Here is a 17684-nt window from a genome sequence, read left to right on the forward strand (position 1 = left end):
ATCCAAAGCAAGCCAGGCACTTGGCTGTCTGCGTGTCAAAGTTTTAAACCACCACAACATCCGGATGTCAACAAAACTGCTTGTGTACAGAGCTGTTGTTCTCTCATCTCTTTTGTACGAGTGCGAAACATGGACACTATATAGGTGTCACATCAAGCAGCTTGAAGCATTCCACATGCGCTGCCTCCGCAACATCATGAAGATCCACTGGCAAGACAAAGTGCCCAATCTTGAGGTCCTTGAGAGAGCCCAGATGACAAGCACCGAAATGATGATCATGAAGTCACAGCTACGTTGGACTGGTCATGTCAGCCGCATGGATGCCAACAGAATCCCCCGCCAGCTTCTCTATGGTGAGCTCTCCCAGGGTATCTGGCATATAGGTCGTCCACGGAAATGTCACAAGGACACCATCAAAGCCAATCTGCAGCACAGCAGTATCAAACCTAGGGACCTTGAGGACGCCGTCAGCGACAGAACATAGTGGCGTGCAACAGTTAGAAATACCTGCATCGCCTTTGAGGAAGACCGCTGCCGGCGTCTACAAGAGGCACGCGAATGACGTCACAGAGCATCAGCAGCGCACAATCCACTGACCGTGAACTTCCCATGCACCATCTGCAGCAAAATGTGCACCTCTAGAATTGGCTTGTACAGTCATCAGAGGGCACACCATGAGACCAACAATAGATGATCTGCACAAATTTGTCATCATCGGATCGATGGACTACCAAGACAAGAGAGGTAGTCTTTCTAAGTGGTCAAAAAATGGAAAGGTGTTTTCAAAGGTGCTAAGATCCTAATTGTTTTTTAGATCTGAGCTTGATTCACAAACAAAATGAAGGGGTTTTAAAAGATTTCCTATACACTGAGAAAATGCATACATTTAGGGAGATAAAGTAGTGGCAAATATACTTTGGAAGAAAAGCTCCTTGGGGTAAGACTGTCATGGACTGACTCAGGACCTTCCATAATTAGAATTGTTGGGACTTTGAAATTATGACCATTATGTCTAATAGAACTTGAGTTAATATCCACTGCTCTGGAAGAACGCTTGAATCAGCTTGTTTCTTGTATTTTGGAATCTGTTTGTGTTGCTGTGTTTAGATAAATGCAGCTATTTGAACTATCGGAGAATATGGGTAAAACTTTCAAAGGCACCAGTCACTCAGGAGCCCAAATCCCATTTTCAAATGAGACTTAGTGTCCTAAGTGTCTAAGTCTTGGGCTCCTAAGTCACTTTGGTGCTTTTGAAAGTTTTATTTTAAGTGTTGTTATATCTAAAATATTACACACAGAAAGACTACACTAAAATAACTTTAAGGCTGCAAACTCAAGCATTCAGAAGTGAGGAAATGCCAGAAGCAAGGCTGCTTGTGCATATTTAATTTGGGGCCCCTTGGCACTGTGTTATGATACAGTTTTTAATTACATGACTACATTCTATTTTTTCCACATACAGTTGCTCCCTTTCCCCACACGCAGTCTCTGTCTCCTTGCCTAGCCAGTCCCAGTTTCCCGCTCTCAGCTCCTCATCCAGTATGTCTCTACCTCCTCACCACCCCTATCCTGCTAGTCCCCAGTCTCCCTCCATGGGCTCCTCATCCAGTCTGGTTCACTCTCCACCTTACCCGCCACCTTTGTTCCTTGTCCTGGTCTCTTTCCCCATCCCAGTTCTCCAGCCACATCCCAGCTCCTTGTCAGAGCTGTCTCCCCTCTCTTTGGCCCCGGCCCACCACACTAGTTCATAGTTCAGGCCTCTTTGCCAACCAGTTCCAGCCATGCCTCACACACCAACACAACTCCCACTCCTACCCTTCCCAGGCACAGTGTTTCTATCCACCTCCAATCCCAGTCTTCTCTGACTCCTTGCCCCAGTCTACTCCTTTCCCTTTTGTCCCCTTTGTATTTGAATCAGATGGCTTACTCCTCCACTGCACATGGGCTCAGCAGAAGGGGCATAGAGAGCACTAGAGTGACTGGCTCCCTGCTATCAGTTTTGGTGTATCTGATTCTAAGGTTACAGCCAGTATCCAGTATACAAATGAGAATAATATATTAAAAGTCCAAAATCACAGAGGAGTAAAAAGGAAACACCATCACTTCAAAACTCTCCAGTGTTTGTCTAAGAAGTATCTTTCATGGACATGACTGATTGGGCATGAAAGGATTCAAAATAAATGAATAGCTGCTAAACTGCTTCTGATCTCAGTTCATATTGTCTTGCTGACAGACCATGCATGTGAACTAGAGGAGTTGACAGATAATAGTGGAACCAGTATTGAACCTGAGAAAATTGAAGAGGCACAGCAGGAATATAAATGGACAAAAAACAGCCTCAGACTAGATACCTGAGACAGGAAGGCACAACAGCAGTAGAGTGGATACCTAAGGGAGAGGGCAAATGTTAAAATTAATGGTATTGCCACAAATGTGGAGTGCCTCCAACAGAATGGGTGCACAAGGTTTCAGGATGTATTTAGGTATTAGCAGACTAACAGAAGTATGAAATGAGAATATTGCTGATATAAATTACCACAGGTCCTAAATGCCTGTGCTATCCATAATAGGTGATATCTTCATTTAGAGGTACTTAAACCCCGATTAAATAGTTGGAACACCTGTAGAGAGCAAGATCAAATTATTCTTCTGGGGACAAACTTTACATACTTTCATTAAGCTTCAATGACATATCCTGCCAGAATGTATCCTGTGTTTGTTTTTTTGAAGGCCATATAGGTCTTCAAAGCAGAAGAGGGAAGTGATGATCATGTTTGTGCAGTAGATAAACAATGAAAACAACAAAAATAAATAACAAAGTTCTAGACAATCCCATTTACTGGCCTAGCTATAAATAAAACAAAAAGGCAAGCTTTCTAGAATGACGCTGACTGACTGACAGGAGACCGTGATCCCTGAAAGCTAAGTTTTAAAATCGTGGGTTAAATCATCAGCTGGTGTAAATTGGTGTAGTTCCACTGAAGTCAATGGAGCTATGCCTATTTACACCAGCTCTGGATCTGGCCCTGTGTTTTTATTTAGTCCAGTAAAAAGGATTACCTAGGGAACTAAGAGGCTCAGGGACTGGTAATGGTACTGCACTGGTGATCAACACATAAATGGAGGATAAATTGATAAAGAGATCAGATGAAAGCAAGATACCGCAGGAGAAGATTTGAGACACAGTCAGAAATGTGAGACTAGACAGAGTGGTAAAGTTTGGAGTTACACAGACAGTTGCAAGTTATCTGCAGACAGGGGAGACAAAACTCCAGAAGCAGACGAGACTGCCTGGAAAGAGTATGAAAGAAGAGACTGAGGACAGAACCCTGAAGTTGGAGATGGAGATAGGGCTATGAATTTTTTTTTCCAGATTTTGAGTTACAAGAATATGCTTTCAGGTTATTGATGGAGTGATAGTGAAGACACAGTAACTGAGGTAGGAGAACCAGGAGAGCTCACATGTTAGAGAACAGGAAGGCTGGTTTTGTGGTTAAAGCAGTGGGCTGGGACTCAGGAGATCATCATTTAATTCCCAGCTATACCCCAGACTTCCAGTGTGACTGTGGGCAAGTCATCTTAATCTCTCTGAGCCTCAGTTATCCATCTGCAAAATGGGGATAATACCACTTCCTTACTCTCCCCTTGTTTGTCTTGCCTGTTTGGTTTGTAAACTCTTTGAGGCAGGGATTGTGTCTCACTATGTGTTCGTACACTGCCTTGGAGGAAAGGAAATCTAGGTGGTGGAAATGACAGTATGTTCCAGGGAGCGGAGATAGAAGGTGGTAGCTAAAGAGGCATGTCGAGTAGAGAGAAGTCTTGCTGGATAGTGGACACAAGAATATGTTTGCAGGTTGGTGGAAAGGTTCCGGAGGAGAGAGTGGTTAAAGCTAAAGAGGAAAAGGATGAGAAAAAGTGAGAGAAGGCAAGAAAGAGGAGGAAGCAGGAGGAGATGAGGTTCAAGAGTTAGAAGAAGATTGCAGGGGGATTTTAAAGAGTGAGAGGAGGTAGGAGGGATAGATCATCACTTAACTTCACCCAGGAGCGCCGCCAGCTTTTTTGGCACCCTAGGTGGTGGAAGGTCCCGCTCCTGAAATGGCGTCGATGACTGGGGCGGCTGAAGAACCGGCCGCCGCAGTCACTGCCCCCCAAATGTTAGTTCCCTAGGCGACTGCCTAGATCACCTAATGGGTTGCATCAGCCCTGACTTCATCTCTGTGACTGTTAAGATGACTCCTAACCCCATCATTAAAAGGCACTACAAAAAGGAAGTGAATATACATAGTTCTGGGCTATTTGTTTATTTCATTCTCTCTCAGGGAGCTTACTCGGGGTTTGTTTTTGAGTAACTAAATATTTCATGGGTGCGAAATAACAGCAAAACAACGATACCTCTCAGATTGCAAAGGTTACAACTTTGGGCCACAGTGTATAACAAAGATCTAAAGTGAGTAACCAAAAAAAATCATTCAGGAAACTTAAAATACTATGGGATTCGCTATTGCCAATCCCAAGCGATCAAAAATCATGAGTCAGGCCCTAAAAATAACAAGTAACTTAAAATCTTAGATTTTAAAAAGTAAACTTTGTGGTCTTGTTAATTGCCTTTTTGTTTCTCAGCCTTTATAGTGCACTCATGTCACATTTCAGGGGCTCTCTCTGCAACCATGAGGACTAGAAACTCACTTATATTTTCAAAAGAAAGTTGTGATTCTGACGTAATCGCATATCACCAGAAGCTGGGTCTTTAAGAAACGCACCACAGATACAAGACTTGTGATAAAATCACAAGAGCTGGCAATATAGCCCCCACTGTTGACTCTGCCTCACTCAACAGCTTGTGCCAGTCACTCTCCATGTGACTGAAGCCCATGGCTTCAGCTGACAGGTTGCAGGATGCTGATGGTAACAACTTGGAACCTGCTGCTGGAGTAAAAGGAAGCAGAGTCCAGCAGGCTCATATCCAGGATCATTATTACTATGTATTCATCTGTATAACTTTAAACAGACAGATAACAGGAGTCCATGCCCTACAGAGTTTATAATTTAAGATCCAGATTCTGAGAGACTGGAGTCTATTCTCTGTTCTCTCTGCCCCAATATGTTACTTCTCCAGAACACTCATTGCACAAGGGGGTCTGTGGATGACATATAGCTGCCAAAGAGACCTAATGGTGCAGCATCATAGATCCTGGTATAGGAGATTGACAGGAAGTGGTTGGACCACTCTGCACTATGACTAGTTATAGAATCATAGATTATTAGGGTTGGAAGGGACCTCAGGAGATCATCTAGTTCAACCCCCTGTTCAAAGCAGGACCAATCCCCAACTAAATCCTCAAATGGCCCCACTCAAGGATTGAACTCACAAGCCTGGTTAGTAGGCCAATGCTCAAACCACTGAGCTATCCCTCCACACTAAAGCTGCTAGGAGGCTGTGTCTCTAATTTACAATGGCAGTTGAATTGGACCATCCAGTCTGAGGCGTCAGGAGAAGGTTATGCATCAATTTAAGCTACGGTGTGAATTTAAAATAATATATTGTTTTTATTTCCATGTGGACACACTTAAGCCAATATTAAGAGAGTGCCTTTTTCCCACCTTATAGGAGAAAAGGTATGGGCTGGTAGTTATGGCTTTTGCTTAAACTGTGGGAGACACAGGTTCAAGTCCCTGCTCTGCAACAAAATTCCCACATGACCTTGGGCAAGTCACTTAGCCTCTATGTACCTCTGCCTGTAAAATGGGACTAATTCTTCCTTACAGTGGGGCACTGCAAGGCTAAATACGTTAAAGACTTTGGCGCAGGTGGAGAGCTGCTGCTGTGAAGAGCTGTTTGCTGCAGTTTAACTTGTGTTACTCTGCACGGGTTTCAGCTAAACTGGAAAAGGACAAGGCTCTTCGGGGGGGGGGGCAAGAGCGTGCAGGTGTGGAGTCAGGCGACAGGGCTCCGTGGGTCCCACTTCAGGGCTGTGGCAGGTAACACTCGCCCCTGCTGGGAGTCCGTGCCCCTTCCTGCCTGCTGGCCTGGCTGGCAAGGGAGGGGTTCCTGGGCTGGGGGCAGAGAGCAAGGGCCTGCTCCTGGGACACGTCCCCTATTGCACTGGGGAGGGGGCAGCCCCTGCCTGGATAGGAGGGGCGGGGCCGGGCGGTAGGGGGCGGGGCAGGTCGGGCCAGAGGGGTGGGGCTAGTCAAGCGGTGCCAGGAGGCGGAGTGGGCGGGGCCGGGCTGCCCGTGCCGGGATGCTGGGGGGGGCGGGCCTGCCCGTACCAGGATATAGGGGGCGGGGCGGAGCTGCCCCTACCGGGATGTAGAGGGCGGGGCTGCCCGTACCAGGATGTAGGGGGCGGGGCGGAGCGGAGCCGCCCGGACCGGGCTGCCGGGGGCGAGTCAGGCCCTGCAGCTGGTGGGGGAGGCTCCGCCCCTCGCGCAGGCGGCTCCGCTGAGCCCACGTAGCGCTAGCGGCGCTCCGCTTGCCGCGCAGCCATGAGCTTCAATCGCACGGAGAGCGACTGGCAGGGGCTGGTGGGCGAGGTGAGGCGGCCTCGGCGGGGGGAGCAGCCGATGTTCCAGCGGGGCGGCGCAGTCCCAGAGGGAGCAGCTGGGGGGGCCTGGCCTCGGCGCTGTGCTCCGCGGGGGGCTCCCGACCGGTGCCCGTGCGGGGCGGGGGGGAAGGGAGCCCGCCCGCGGCCGCTGCAGCGGGGCAGAGCTGGGAGCTCTGAGTAGGCCTGGACCCGGGCCGGCGTCAGGCTTTGCTGGCTCCCACCCCGGTGAGCCGAATGGTTCCGGCTGTTCCTGCACCGAGCTGAGCCTGGAGTGCAGCAGGCGGAGGCAGCGCTGCAGGTGCTGCAGTAACAGCTGGTGGAGCGCAGCCTGAGTGTTGCGCTATTCCTGATCCTAATGGGCTGTGTGCCACCACGTGACAGCCAGGCCCTGGACTGCTGATCCTTGGCCTTTGGTTTGCGCCTTCCTTCCCAAAGCACTTCAAAGCTAGGAACAGTCCGGTGCGGACCCAAAACACTGCAGTGATCATGTGTGGGCTGCCGGACTTGGAGCCACTCCTGTAGAATAAGGAATGTGTTCCTTTCAATGGTACTTCTTTTAAAAGTTAGTGATGACTTGAGTGGTGGTAACTTCTCAAGGTGGGCGCTCTACAGGCGCAGGAAGGGAAGCCCCATAATGTTTGTCGTTTGGCTGGCTTGTGGATGTTCCTTGCCTCCTCACTCTTCACGTGTAACTGCTGGGCATCCTTCAGAAGTTTATACAATGTGAAACTTCATGGTGCACTGCCTCTCATTGGGTGTGTGTTGCATGTTAAATATTGGCACTGGATAGCACAGCTGTAAATGACATTGTCACAAATTGCTTTGGGCCCAAACTTAAAATTTGTTTTTCCTTATATGAGCCAACTTCCTGATTACTACCAGAAGGCAGTTCTTACTTAGGTACCGATCCTGCAATTGCCAGTCCAAGAGTCACGGGTTCACCTGTGCACATATCAAATTGCAGTATTGGGGCCCTAGGCCTTAAATTGCTTTAAGCTTTAAGATAGTGTCAACAGAAAACAAAGGTTGAGAGCTGATTGCACTTGAACATAAGCGTGCTATGGTAGCCAATAGTATGTATACACAGCTTTGTTAATGTTTGAGACAAAATAGACTCTAGTTTTTCTTCTAATCTTATTGCAAATGCAAGGCTTTAGACATCAACTTTAGAAGAATTGGGCACTTAAGTTGTGCAAAATCTTTATGGTAGACAACGATTTGGGCCTGTAGCCTCAATAGATAGAAGTAACAATTCAGTATTAAATTTTGAAAACATTATTTCTGTTTTACATGCCTTATACAAACCTCTGAACTATCTGCACTTAAAAAAAAAATAGTAACAGGCTGTTAACAATTGGTAACACATGCACAAACCCAAACTAGCAGGCAACCACATAAAGAGACATCAGCTTGAAATTTATTTAGTTTCCAGCAAGTGAGTTAAAAGTAGCCACTGTATTATACCCACAGCCTTTGCTGTTTTACAAGCACATTTTCCTTTTTGCAAAAACAAAATGCTCTTCTATCTCCTGCTGCTGTTTGAAATTTCCCAATCTTACAATATGATTCATGTGGGTGAACCCACTGATTTCACTGGGGCTCTGCATGCATAACATTGCAAGATTGTGGTCTAAGGCCCTAATCTTGCACTCCAACACAGAACCATGAAGCTGTGACAACTTCCAGTGATATCAGTGGGGATTTGTGTGAGCCTGGGGGGTCTATGGTAATTCAGCTACTTCCAGGATTGGGGTCTAACTGTCAACACACACAGTGCTGTGTCAATACACAATAAACTGAAAGACTGAAATATGCATTTTCTCTATTCTTGTTTTTTATACAATATGAAATGTCAGGACAGAATTTTTCTCATCAGTCTTGGAGGAACATGGGGGATGAGGACAGAAAGGGTTTTTTTGTTTTTTTTTAAATGATGATGGTGGAGGGAAAGGTCCCTGGACTTCTTAAAAACACTCATGACTTTATTTTGCTCATTAGACCTCCAAAATATTTTAGCCTACAAAGTCCGAGTTTGGGCTCTGATCCTGAAATTAAACCCATGTGGATGAGCCCTTGTGCCCATGCAGAACCTCATTGATCAGACCAAGTTTAGGGTATGGTTAGGGCCCTACCAAATTCACAGCCATAAAAAATGTGTCATAGACCGTGAAATCTGGTCTTTTGTGTACTTTTTAACCTATACTATACAGATTTCACTGGAGAGACCAGCGTTTCTCAAACTCAGGGTTCCAACCCAAAAGGGAGTCATAGTGGGGGAGGCACAAGGTGATTATAGAGGGGTCATGGTATTGCACCCTTACTTCTGTGCTCCCTTCAGAGCTGGGCAGTTGGAGAGTGGTGGCTGCTGGCCAGGGGCCCAGGTCTGAAGGATGCAGCACAAAGTAAGGGTGGCACTACCATACCATGCCATCCTTACTACTGTGTTGCTGCTAGCAGTGGCGCTGCCTTCAGACTTGGAAGATCAAGATTCAGTTTGCAGTTCTCTCACAGATTTCCTGTGAGCTGAGGCAAGCACTTAAGCCTTGTGTTCACAAAAATTGCTCTGGTTTAACTAAAATGAGTTTAAAAATCAGTTTAGTTAAATCAGTACAAAACCATGTGTGAACTGTCTTAAATTGATTTAAACTTGGCTTATATTAGGTCAAATTGGAAAGGATGAATATAAACAACTACGTATGTAGGGACAATATTAGAAAAGTCAAGGCACAAAACGAGAATAAAATAGCTAGAGATATAAAGAGTAACAAGAAAACATTCTACGAATACATTAGAAGCAAGAGGGAAACCAAGGATAGGGTAGGTCCACTACTCAATGAAGGGGGATGGGGAACAATAACAGAAAATGTGGAAATGTCAGAAGTGTTAGATGACTTCTTTTTGTTTCAGTTTTCACCAAAAAGGTTTGTAGTGATAGGAGGTCTAACATAGTGAATGCCACTGAAAATGAGGTAGGATCAGAGGCTAAAATAGGGAAAGAGCAAGTTAAAAATTACTTAGACAAGTTAGATGTCTTCAAGTCACCAGGTCCTGATGAAATGTATCCTAGAATATTCAAGGAACCGACTGAGGAGATTTCTGAGCCGTTAGCAATTATCTTTGAAAAGTCATGGAAGAGATTCCAGAGGACTGGAAAAGGGCAAATATAGTGCCAATCTATAAAAAGGGGGAATTACAGACCAGTGAACTTGGAAAAATAATGGAGCAAATATTTAAGCAATCAGTTTGCGATCTCCTAGAAGATAATAAGGTGATAAGTAACAGTCAGCTTTTTTTGACAGGGTAACAAGCCTGGTGGATGGAGGGGAAACAGTATACAGTATGTAGTATAGCTTGATTTTAGTAGGGCTTTTGATACTGTCTTGCATGACCATCTCATAAATAAACTATGGAAATACAATCTAGATGGAACTACTATAAGGAGGGTGTATAACTAGTTTGAAAACTGTCCCAAGAGAGTAGTTATTAGTGGTTCACAGTCAAGCTGGATGGGCATGAGCGGGGTCCCAAAAGGATCGGTTCTGGGTCTAGTTCTGTTCAGTATCTTCTTCAATGTTTTAAATAATAGCATAGAGAGTAGACTTATAAAGTTTGAAGACGATACCAACCTGGGAGGGGTTGCAAGTTCTTTGGAGGATAGGATTAAAATTCAAAATGATCTGGATAAACTGAAGAAATGATCTGATGTAAATAAGATGAAATTTAATAAGGATGAATGCTAAGACTCCACTTGGGAAAGAATAATCAGTTGTATACATACAAAATGGGTAATGACTGCCTAGGAAGGAGTACTGCAGAAAGGGGTCTGGGGGTCATTGTGGATCAAAAGCTAAATATGAGTGAACTATGTAACACAAAAGCAAACATCATTCTCGGATGTATTAGCAGGAGTGTTGTAAGCAAAATATGAGAAGTAGTAATTCTGCTCTGCGCTGATTAGACCTCATTGGAGAATTGTGTCCAGTTCTGGGTGCCACATTTAGGAAAGATGTGGACAAATTGGAGAAAGTCCAGAGAAGAGCAACAAAAAAAAAAGGTCTAAAAAACATGCCCTATACGGGAAGATGGAAGAAATTGGGTTTCTTTAGTCTGAAGAAGAAAAAACTAACGAGGGACATAAGTTTTCAGATGCATAAAAGGTTGTTGCGAGGAAGAGGGAGAAAAATTATTCTCCTTAACCTCTGAGGATAGGTAAAGAAGCAATGGGCTTAAATTGCACCAAGGGTGGTTTAGGTTGGGCATTAGAAAAAACTTCCTAACTGTCGGGGTGGTTACTGCAGTGGCTACCACTTTTCTTGGGCAGTACAGACAGTTGGATACTGGGGAAGCAAGAGGGGTGAAAGAGGTGAATACTGTCTCTCTGCCCGCTATCGTCCAGAACAGGAAAAAGGTATCCAATGAGTACCACAAGAAGGCTGAACATGGGTAATAAGATCTGACACAAAGACCGTAAATCCCTTAAGGGCCTGTCTACATTACCAAATATGCTCTTTGAATATGACTTTGAATAATGAAATCACATTAGATCAGTGGTCTCTAAACTTTTTTGATCGCGCACCGCATCAGTAAAAGTTTTTTGAGCACGCACCCTCTGCTCCCGGCCGAACTGTCGAAATGCAGAGAGGAAAAAAAAAAAGCTGCTCGGACTCTCAGCCGAACTGCTGAAGTGTGTGTGTGTGTGGGGGGGGGGAAGCAGCACTGCTCCGGCGGCGCTCCTCTTGTGCACCCCACTTTGGAGATCACTGAATTACATGATGCTGACCTTTAGTGAAGTCAGTGTAGACCAGGACAAATAGTGTTCAGTGATTCAAGTAACTGTGACTAAATTCTGATCCACAGTGAGCCTATAGGACCCCTGCCTCGTGTACTTCATCAGCTGAAAAGTGTATAGCAGGGACCAGCAACCTTTGGCATGCAGCCTGTCATGGAAATCCGCTGTCGGGCTGGACCGGTTTGTTTACCTGCAGCATCTGCAGGTTTGGCCGATCGCAGCTCCCACTGGCCGCGGTTTGCCATTCCAGGCCAATGGGGGCTGTGGGAAGCTGTGCGTGGGCCGAGGGATATGCTGGCTGCCGCTTCCTGCAGCCTCCATTGGCCTGGAATGGCAAACCGCGGCCAGTGGGAGCTGCGATCGGCCGAACCTGCAGATGTGGCTGGTAAACAAACTGTCCCGGCCTGCCAGAGTGCCTACCCTAGCAAGCCATATGCCAAAGGTTGCCAATCCCTGGTTTATAGTAAAGGAAGAAGGAGCTGTAGGAAGAAAAAGGATTGTCTAATGGGTAAAGCAATTGACTGAAACTCAGAAGAACTGTTTTCTATCTTTGGCTTTGTCACAGACTTCGTATGTGATGCTGGGAAAGTCACTTAAACCAGAATTGTCACAGGCAGCCACTAATTGTGTTCCTCAGACCTAACTAGATACCTAAAGCCTAATTATCAGGTGTGCTGAGCACTCAACATTGCAACTGAAGTCAGCGGGAGAAACCAGTGCTGACCTGTGAAAAGTCAGCCCCGTGGCAGCTCGAAGGTTTCTCCATCATTAAGATTTAGAAATTTTGGCATTAATCTTTCAGTCCCTCAGTTCCCCATTTCTGAAATACCTTATGGGGGAGGGGGTTGTGAAGATAAAGGCATTTATATATGAGGGAGTGAAACATTAGTGATCCGGATTTCTTGTCCAAAAGATGTGATTGTATAGTTTCAGCTCTCAAGAATGGAAATAGCAGTAGAAGGAAAGTTTCAAGATCTTTGTATAGTACCATTGAGTTCCTACCAAAAATTAGGAATTGCACTTATTCCAGAGTGTTGCGAATACATAGAATGCAGTCCACAGTGATTCATAAGCAAAGGTTAGAGATGTTTTCATTAGTGTCTCAGCGAGTTGGTGACTTGATGAAATAATGGCAAGAAGGGAAATACCAAGGTATAAGCCAGTCATTTATACAAATGCATTATAGACACGTTTCTAAACTATTTTGTGATATGAACTTGTCATGCATTTTTGTAAAAATCTAAAACCTTGCCCGTGTCGCAGCTTCATCGGATTATTAGACCATGTCTGTACAGTAGCTGATGAGATCTAACCAGATTTGTCACTAAAAATAGCAATGGACAAATAGTGTTTGATCTAGAGAGGGTCACCTTGGCACAATTCCACTCTCCTGTAATATCAGTCTCTTACTCGGTTTCACTAAAGAAGTTATCAGGTAGTAAAGCAATTCAGGCAATATAGTAGTTTGTCATATATATTCCTTTTAATTATTATGATCTGCCTTGTAGCAATTATCATTTGCTTTATTGCAGATAACAGTTAATTAGTAGATAAAAGTCACTAGGCAAATAAGTATCAGAGGGGTAGCCGTGTTAATCTGGATCTGTAAAAGCGGCAAAGAATCCTGTGGCACCTTATAGACTAACAGACGTTTTGGAGCATGAGCTTTCGTGGGTGAATACCCACTTTGTCGGATGCATGTAGTGGAAATTTCCAGGGGCAGGAATATATATGCAAGCAAGCTGGAGATAATGAGGTTAGTTCAGTCAGGGAGGATGAGGCCCTGTTCTAGCAATTGAGGTGTGAAAACCTCCCTTCTCCTTCTCCTCCCTTGGTTTTCACACCTCAACTGCTAGAACAGGGCCTCATCCTCCCTGACTGAACTAACCTCATTATCTCCAGCTTGCTTGCATATATATTCCTGCCCCTGGAAATTCCCTCTACATGCATCCGACGAAGTGGGTATTCACCCACGAAAACTCATGCTCCAAAACGTCTGTTAGTCTATAAGGTGCCCCAGGATTCTTTGCTGCTTTAGGCAAATAAGGAAAGCTGTACTCTTTAGCTGTTTAGATTGAAGGTTCGCAGTCAGGTTCATGTGTAACTTCTTGTTTTGTTGTTTTTAGCTGACATTGAAAAGGAAGCTTTCTTGGATTTTAAAAAAACAATATAACCATTCAGAAGAGATGAGATATTGCGGGGGGGGGGGCGAGTGGGTATAAAATATTTCACTGTGTCTACACTACATTACAGAATTCATTTTGTTCATATCTCACAGATTTTGTGGCATGCTGTACATAACCTTTTTTATTCCACTTGAGGAGAGGAAACCTCTGGCATTCATGTAAACAGAAACAGCTATTGGATATTTTTTCTACAGACCACACTTAAAAATCACCCATTTCTTGCTTTGTTCAAAACAGAATATTCAAGTCTGTGTTGTGTTCTCTTTTAATTGGCACCACACTGGTTCTGCTGGTCTTATTTATTCAGATATGCAGATTTAAACAGGGCCCCTTATTTCCTTAAATACAGTCCTCTTTTGGTGTTCAGTTGGCCTCATTCGCTTTATGGCTATTATTAATTCCTTTTTTCACTGGTAAAAAGCATATGCATTTCATGGTGTCTGGCATGCCTACTATGAATTCTGTCTTGGTATAATTTGTTTTTCACCTTATAATGAATAGATTAGAATTGGGAACATAGTTCTGGAGAATCAGTTTTGGAGAATCATCAAACTTAGCAGAATAGGCTATTACTGTAGATTTGTTTTCCTTTTGACATCATAAGTCCACAGAAGCAAACCCCGTATAATTTTTTATATCCATTTAGAAGGTAAAAATGCCTACATAGAAATATCAGGCCACCTTCTGATGTATGGCTCTTCATCAGTATATAAGTCACTAAGTCAGAGCACAATTCACTGTTTGTGTGGAGGAGATTGTGATGCCTTTTCATTTGGACCCTGAACACAGCTGTCACCATCTGTTCATGGCTCAGTCACTGACTGCCAGCCTAATTGATTAGGGAAAATTACCTACTGCCCATAAAAGGTGACATGTTCTTTCATGCTTTGAATATACTCCTAATGGAGGCCTGACGTGGATGGCAGGATCTATTTTTGTTTAGCATTTGATCTATATTTACTGGTTGAAAGCCTGCATTTGTACTGCAGTATAGTTGCAGGCTACCATGTAGCTCTTGTAACTAACAAATCTTTCTTTGTAATTCCATGTTATGATCTGAAGGTCTGAACCTTAGTGCTGGTTCTACCCAGCTGGTAATAGCGGTGCTTGGAGGTAGTTGCTTATTGTGAACATCTTCTGATATGAGGTGCTCAATTGTTGTTGCCTTCTCATTATACACATTGCATAACCAGTTCTATGATCCACATCAGGCTGACTGCATGTGCCAGTCCTCTTGTTCCTGGTCAATAAATGAACATGGGGACTTTTTTTACAAGGAATTTTGGTTTGCTTTCACTTTTATATGTATTAGTTTGCCTATCCAATTGCCATTTCTGGTAGCTAGTAATTATTTGGAGAAGGAATCTGTGGGGCTTACGTATATGAGAACATCTGAATAAAGGAAAGGGGGTTCTTCAAAGAAGGAAAAGGTTTGAAATTCAAGTGATTTATCAGCAAGACAGTTGGAGGCAGACTTTTATAGATAACTTTGAAAGGCCCTTTATAGATAATTCTCAGGTCTCATATTTAGTATTGTTTTAATCCCTTCTGTTTATCTTTTTCCTTTATTAGGGGTATGTTATGCCATATGAAAACATTTCTATTAGTAGGATGGTTTTCTATTGCAACAGCTTTATTCACCTGAAGTCATAACTTTTGGCTTGTGATGTAACTTCTAAGTAGCCATTCATAATCTTGCACAGATATCCCTTACTTTTGGTTGGCTTTAAAGTGGGGTGGGAAAGAACGTAGAAATGGATGAGCAGAATTGTTTGTTGAAATTTAGACTTGTTTTTGCCATTAGAGTAACTGACAGCATTAGGTTTTAGATTCTGGATGCCTTTCTGGGTTTTTACCAGGGATTTGCCACTTTCAAGGTGTCAGTAAGGACATAAGTAGAGAGGTACAGTTGCCTTCATGAGGCTTAAGCTAAGACATCATAATCCAGAACATTTATGGCAGTGTTTCAACTTCTTTGCTGCTAGGAATAAAATTAATCCAGGGTGGAAGTGTCCTCTCCAGCAGCTCAAATCCTTCTTGGAATTGCTTTTCATTTCCCTTTTGGTTTTGCAACTAAGCGTTTACCATTTTTGGAAGACATTAGCTCTACTAATGTATCAGACAGTCCCCCAACCTTTTCCTAACTCATTTTAAATTGAAGTTAAGTAAGTCAATGCCAGGCAAGTAGTATATATTAGTAATGATTTTTGTCCTGAAGAACTACACTGACTTGAACAGTGTGGAAGTGCTGATGCTGTTGCTTTGTTTAAAAACCCATAATGACAAAGTATTCTTGTCAGAGTATATAATGAAACTATAAATTGTTTTCATGAATGCCATGATGTTTGGTCTCTTACAGGGCAAATTTGAAATGTGTTTAGTACTATATCTCATATGTGAATAACATCAAGTTGTACAGTATGTGCAGTAGAAATATAGCACTTCTTCACAGACATCCTCTCATGTGTTTGGTCAGAAAGTCTGACTGCACATTGTAAAAACTGAAGCAAGTTGTCTGAACTAGGGTTGCCACTTGTTCAGGAAAAGCCCCTGGCGGGGCGGGCCGGGCCAGTTTATTTACCTGCCGCGTCCACAGGTTCGGCCGATCGCAGCTCCCAGTGGCCGCGGTTTGCCGCTCTAGACCAGTGGGGACGGTGGGAAGTGACGGCCATTACGTTCCTCAGCCCACCCGTTTCCTGCAGCTCCCATTGGCTTGGAGTGGCGAACCGCGGCCACTGAGAGCTGTGATCGGCCGAACCTGCGGCCCAGCAGGGGCTTTCCCTGAACAAGTGGTGGCCCTAGTTTGAGAACCACTGGTCTAAACACTTTTTGAGAATTATATGGCAGAAAAGCATGATAAATGTGTATATACACTTCTCCAACTTTTCTCTTAAAATCAGGGGCTCAAGGGAAAGTGGTAGCATGGGGTAGACTAGTACATAACTTTAATGGCCTGTACGCCGGTGCTGGGAGCCTGGATAGTAACGAACAAGAGGAATTGGAATTGCTCATTTATGAGCATAAATTTGATCTAGCTGGTATTACAGAAACCTGGTTTGATTATCCCCGTGATAGGAATGTTAAAATCAATTGTTAAAACAAGTGGGGGAAAGGGGAGGGGAGTGGCATTCTTCCAAAAATGGCATTACCTGTTTCTAAGTCCCTGATAACTCAAAAGAAAATGATTCTGCATGCTTACGGATCAATGTCCAAACAGATAACGCATAAGATGGAGTATTACTTGGTGTCTGCTACAGATATCCAAATCACATTAGGGAGCAGAATGACCAGCTCCTTATGCATGTATCTATTGTGTGTAGGGGGGGAAAAAGCTGTGTGATTATGGAGAACTTCAGTTTAGGTGATACATGCTTGAGGTCTCATAGTGCCAGTACTAAAACATGCTTGGAATTTCTAAATATTATGGATGACAATTTCCTAACTCAAAAAGTGTTGCAACCAATACCGGGGAATTCTATATTAGACCTAGTCTTGACAAATAAATAGAGGAACTGATTACGGAACTAAAAATTAATGGCAATTTAGGTAATGATGATTGGGAATTCTTTAAGAACATTTTACTATATGCCCAAAAAGCCACAATCAAGGTTAAGCTGTGGAATTACCTGGCTGCTTCTGTGGATGGTGGGTAGGGGGAAAATGGCCAGGAAACTCTGTGACTTGAAACTGCTGGAATAGTTTGGCCCTAAGAGTTGATTTTAGGATTCTCTTGTCCAGCAAATACTTTCCCAGTGATTCTAGTATATTAAAGTCTTCAGCTTTTACCTGGAAAGCCACATACGCAAACCTCTAAACCCTTACAGATAAATTGCTCTTAAAATATTTTCTTAAAGAATGCAAACTTAGTTTTCTCAGTTCAACACAGTCTTGTGAATTAATGCTTTGTCCAATTACTTTCCCTTTTCTCTCTTGCAGTATCTCGTATGTAAAAGAAAGCTAGAAAGTAAAAAAGAAGCATTGCTGATACTTTCCAAGGAACTGGACACATGTCAACAGGAGAGAGATCAGTACAAGCTTATGGCCAATCAGCTGCGGGAACGACACCAGTCACTGAAAAAGAAATACCGGGAGCTGATTGTATGTTACCTTATGAACATTGTAGTGATTTGGGCAAGAATGAACCTGAATTTAAAAAGTGTTTTC

At 43.8% G+C, this 17684-nt stretch overlaps 1 protein-coding gene across 2 annotated transcripts in view; it reads left to right on the plus strand.

The window, feature by feature from the left end:
• The first annotated feature begins 6391 nt into the window (after positions 1-6391).
• CCDC149 (coiled-coil domain containing 149) overlaps positions 6392-17684 on the plus strand; it is a 65930-nt gene continuing 54637 nt past the window's right edge. The window contains exons 1-2 of one of the 2 annotated variants that reach the window (XM_050947693.1): positions 6392-6534; positions 17457-17618. In XM_050947693.1, coding sequence (XP_050803650.1) covers positions 6487-6534; positions 17457-17618 — 210 coding nt within the window. In that variant the 5' untranslated portion in view covers positions 6392-6486. The remainder of the gene's footprint in view (positions 6535-17456; positions 17619-17684) is intronic. The other variant, XM_050947694.1, reaches the window with a different exon arrangement.

This window comes from Gopherus flavomarginatus, chromosome 3 (assembly GCF_025201925.1).
Source record: "Gopherus flavomarginatus isolate rGopFla2 chromosome 3, rGopFla2.mat.asm, whole genome shotgun sequence".
Taxonomy (NCBI): Eukaryota; Metazoa; Chordata; order Testudines; family Testudinidae; genus Gopherus; species Gopherus flavomarginatus.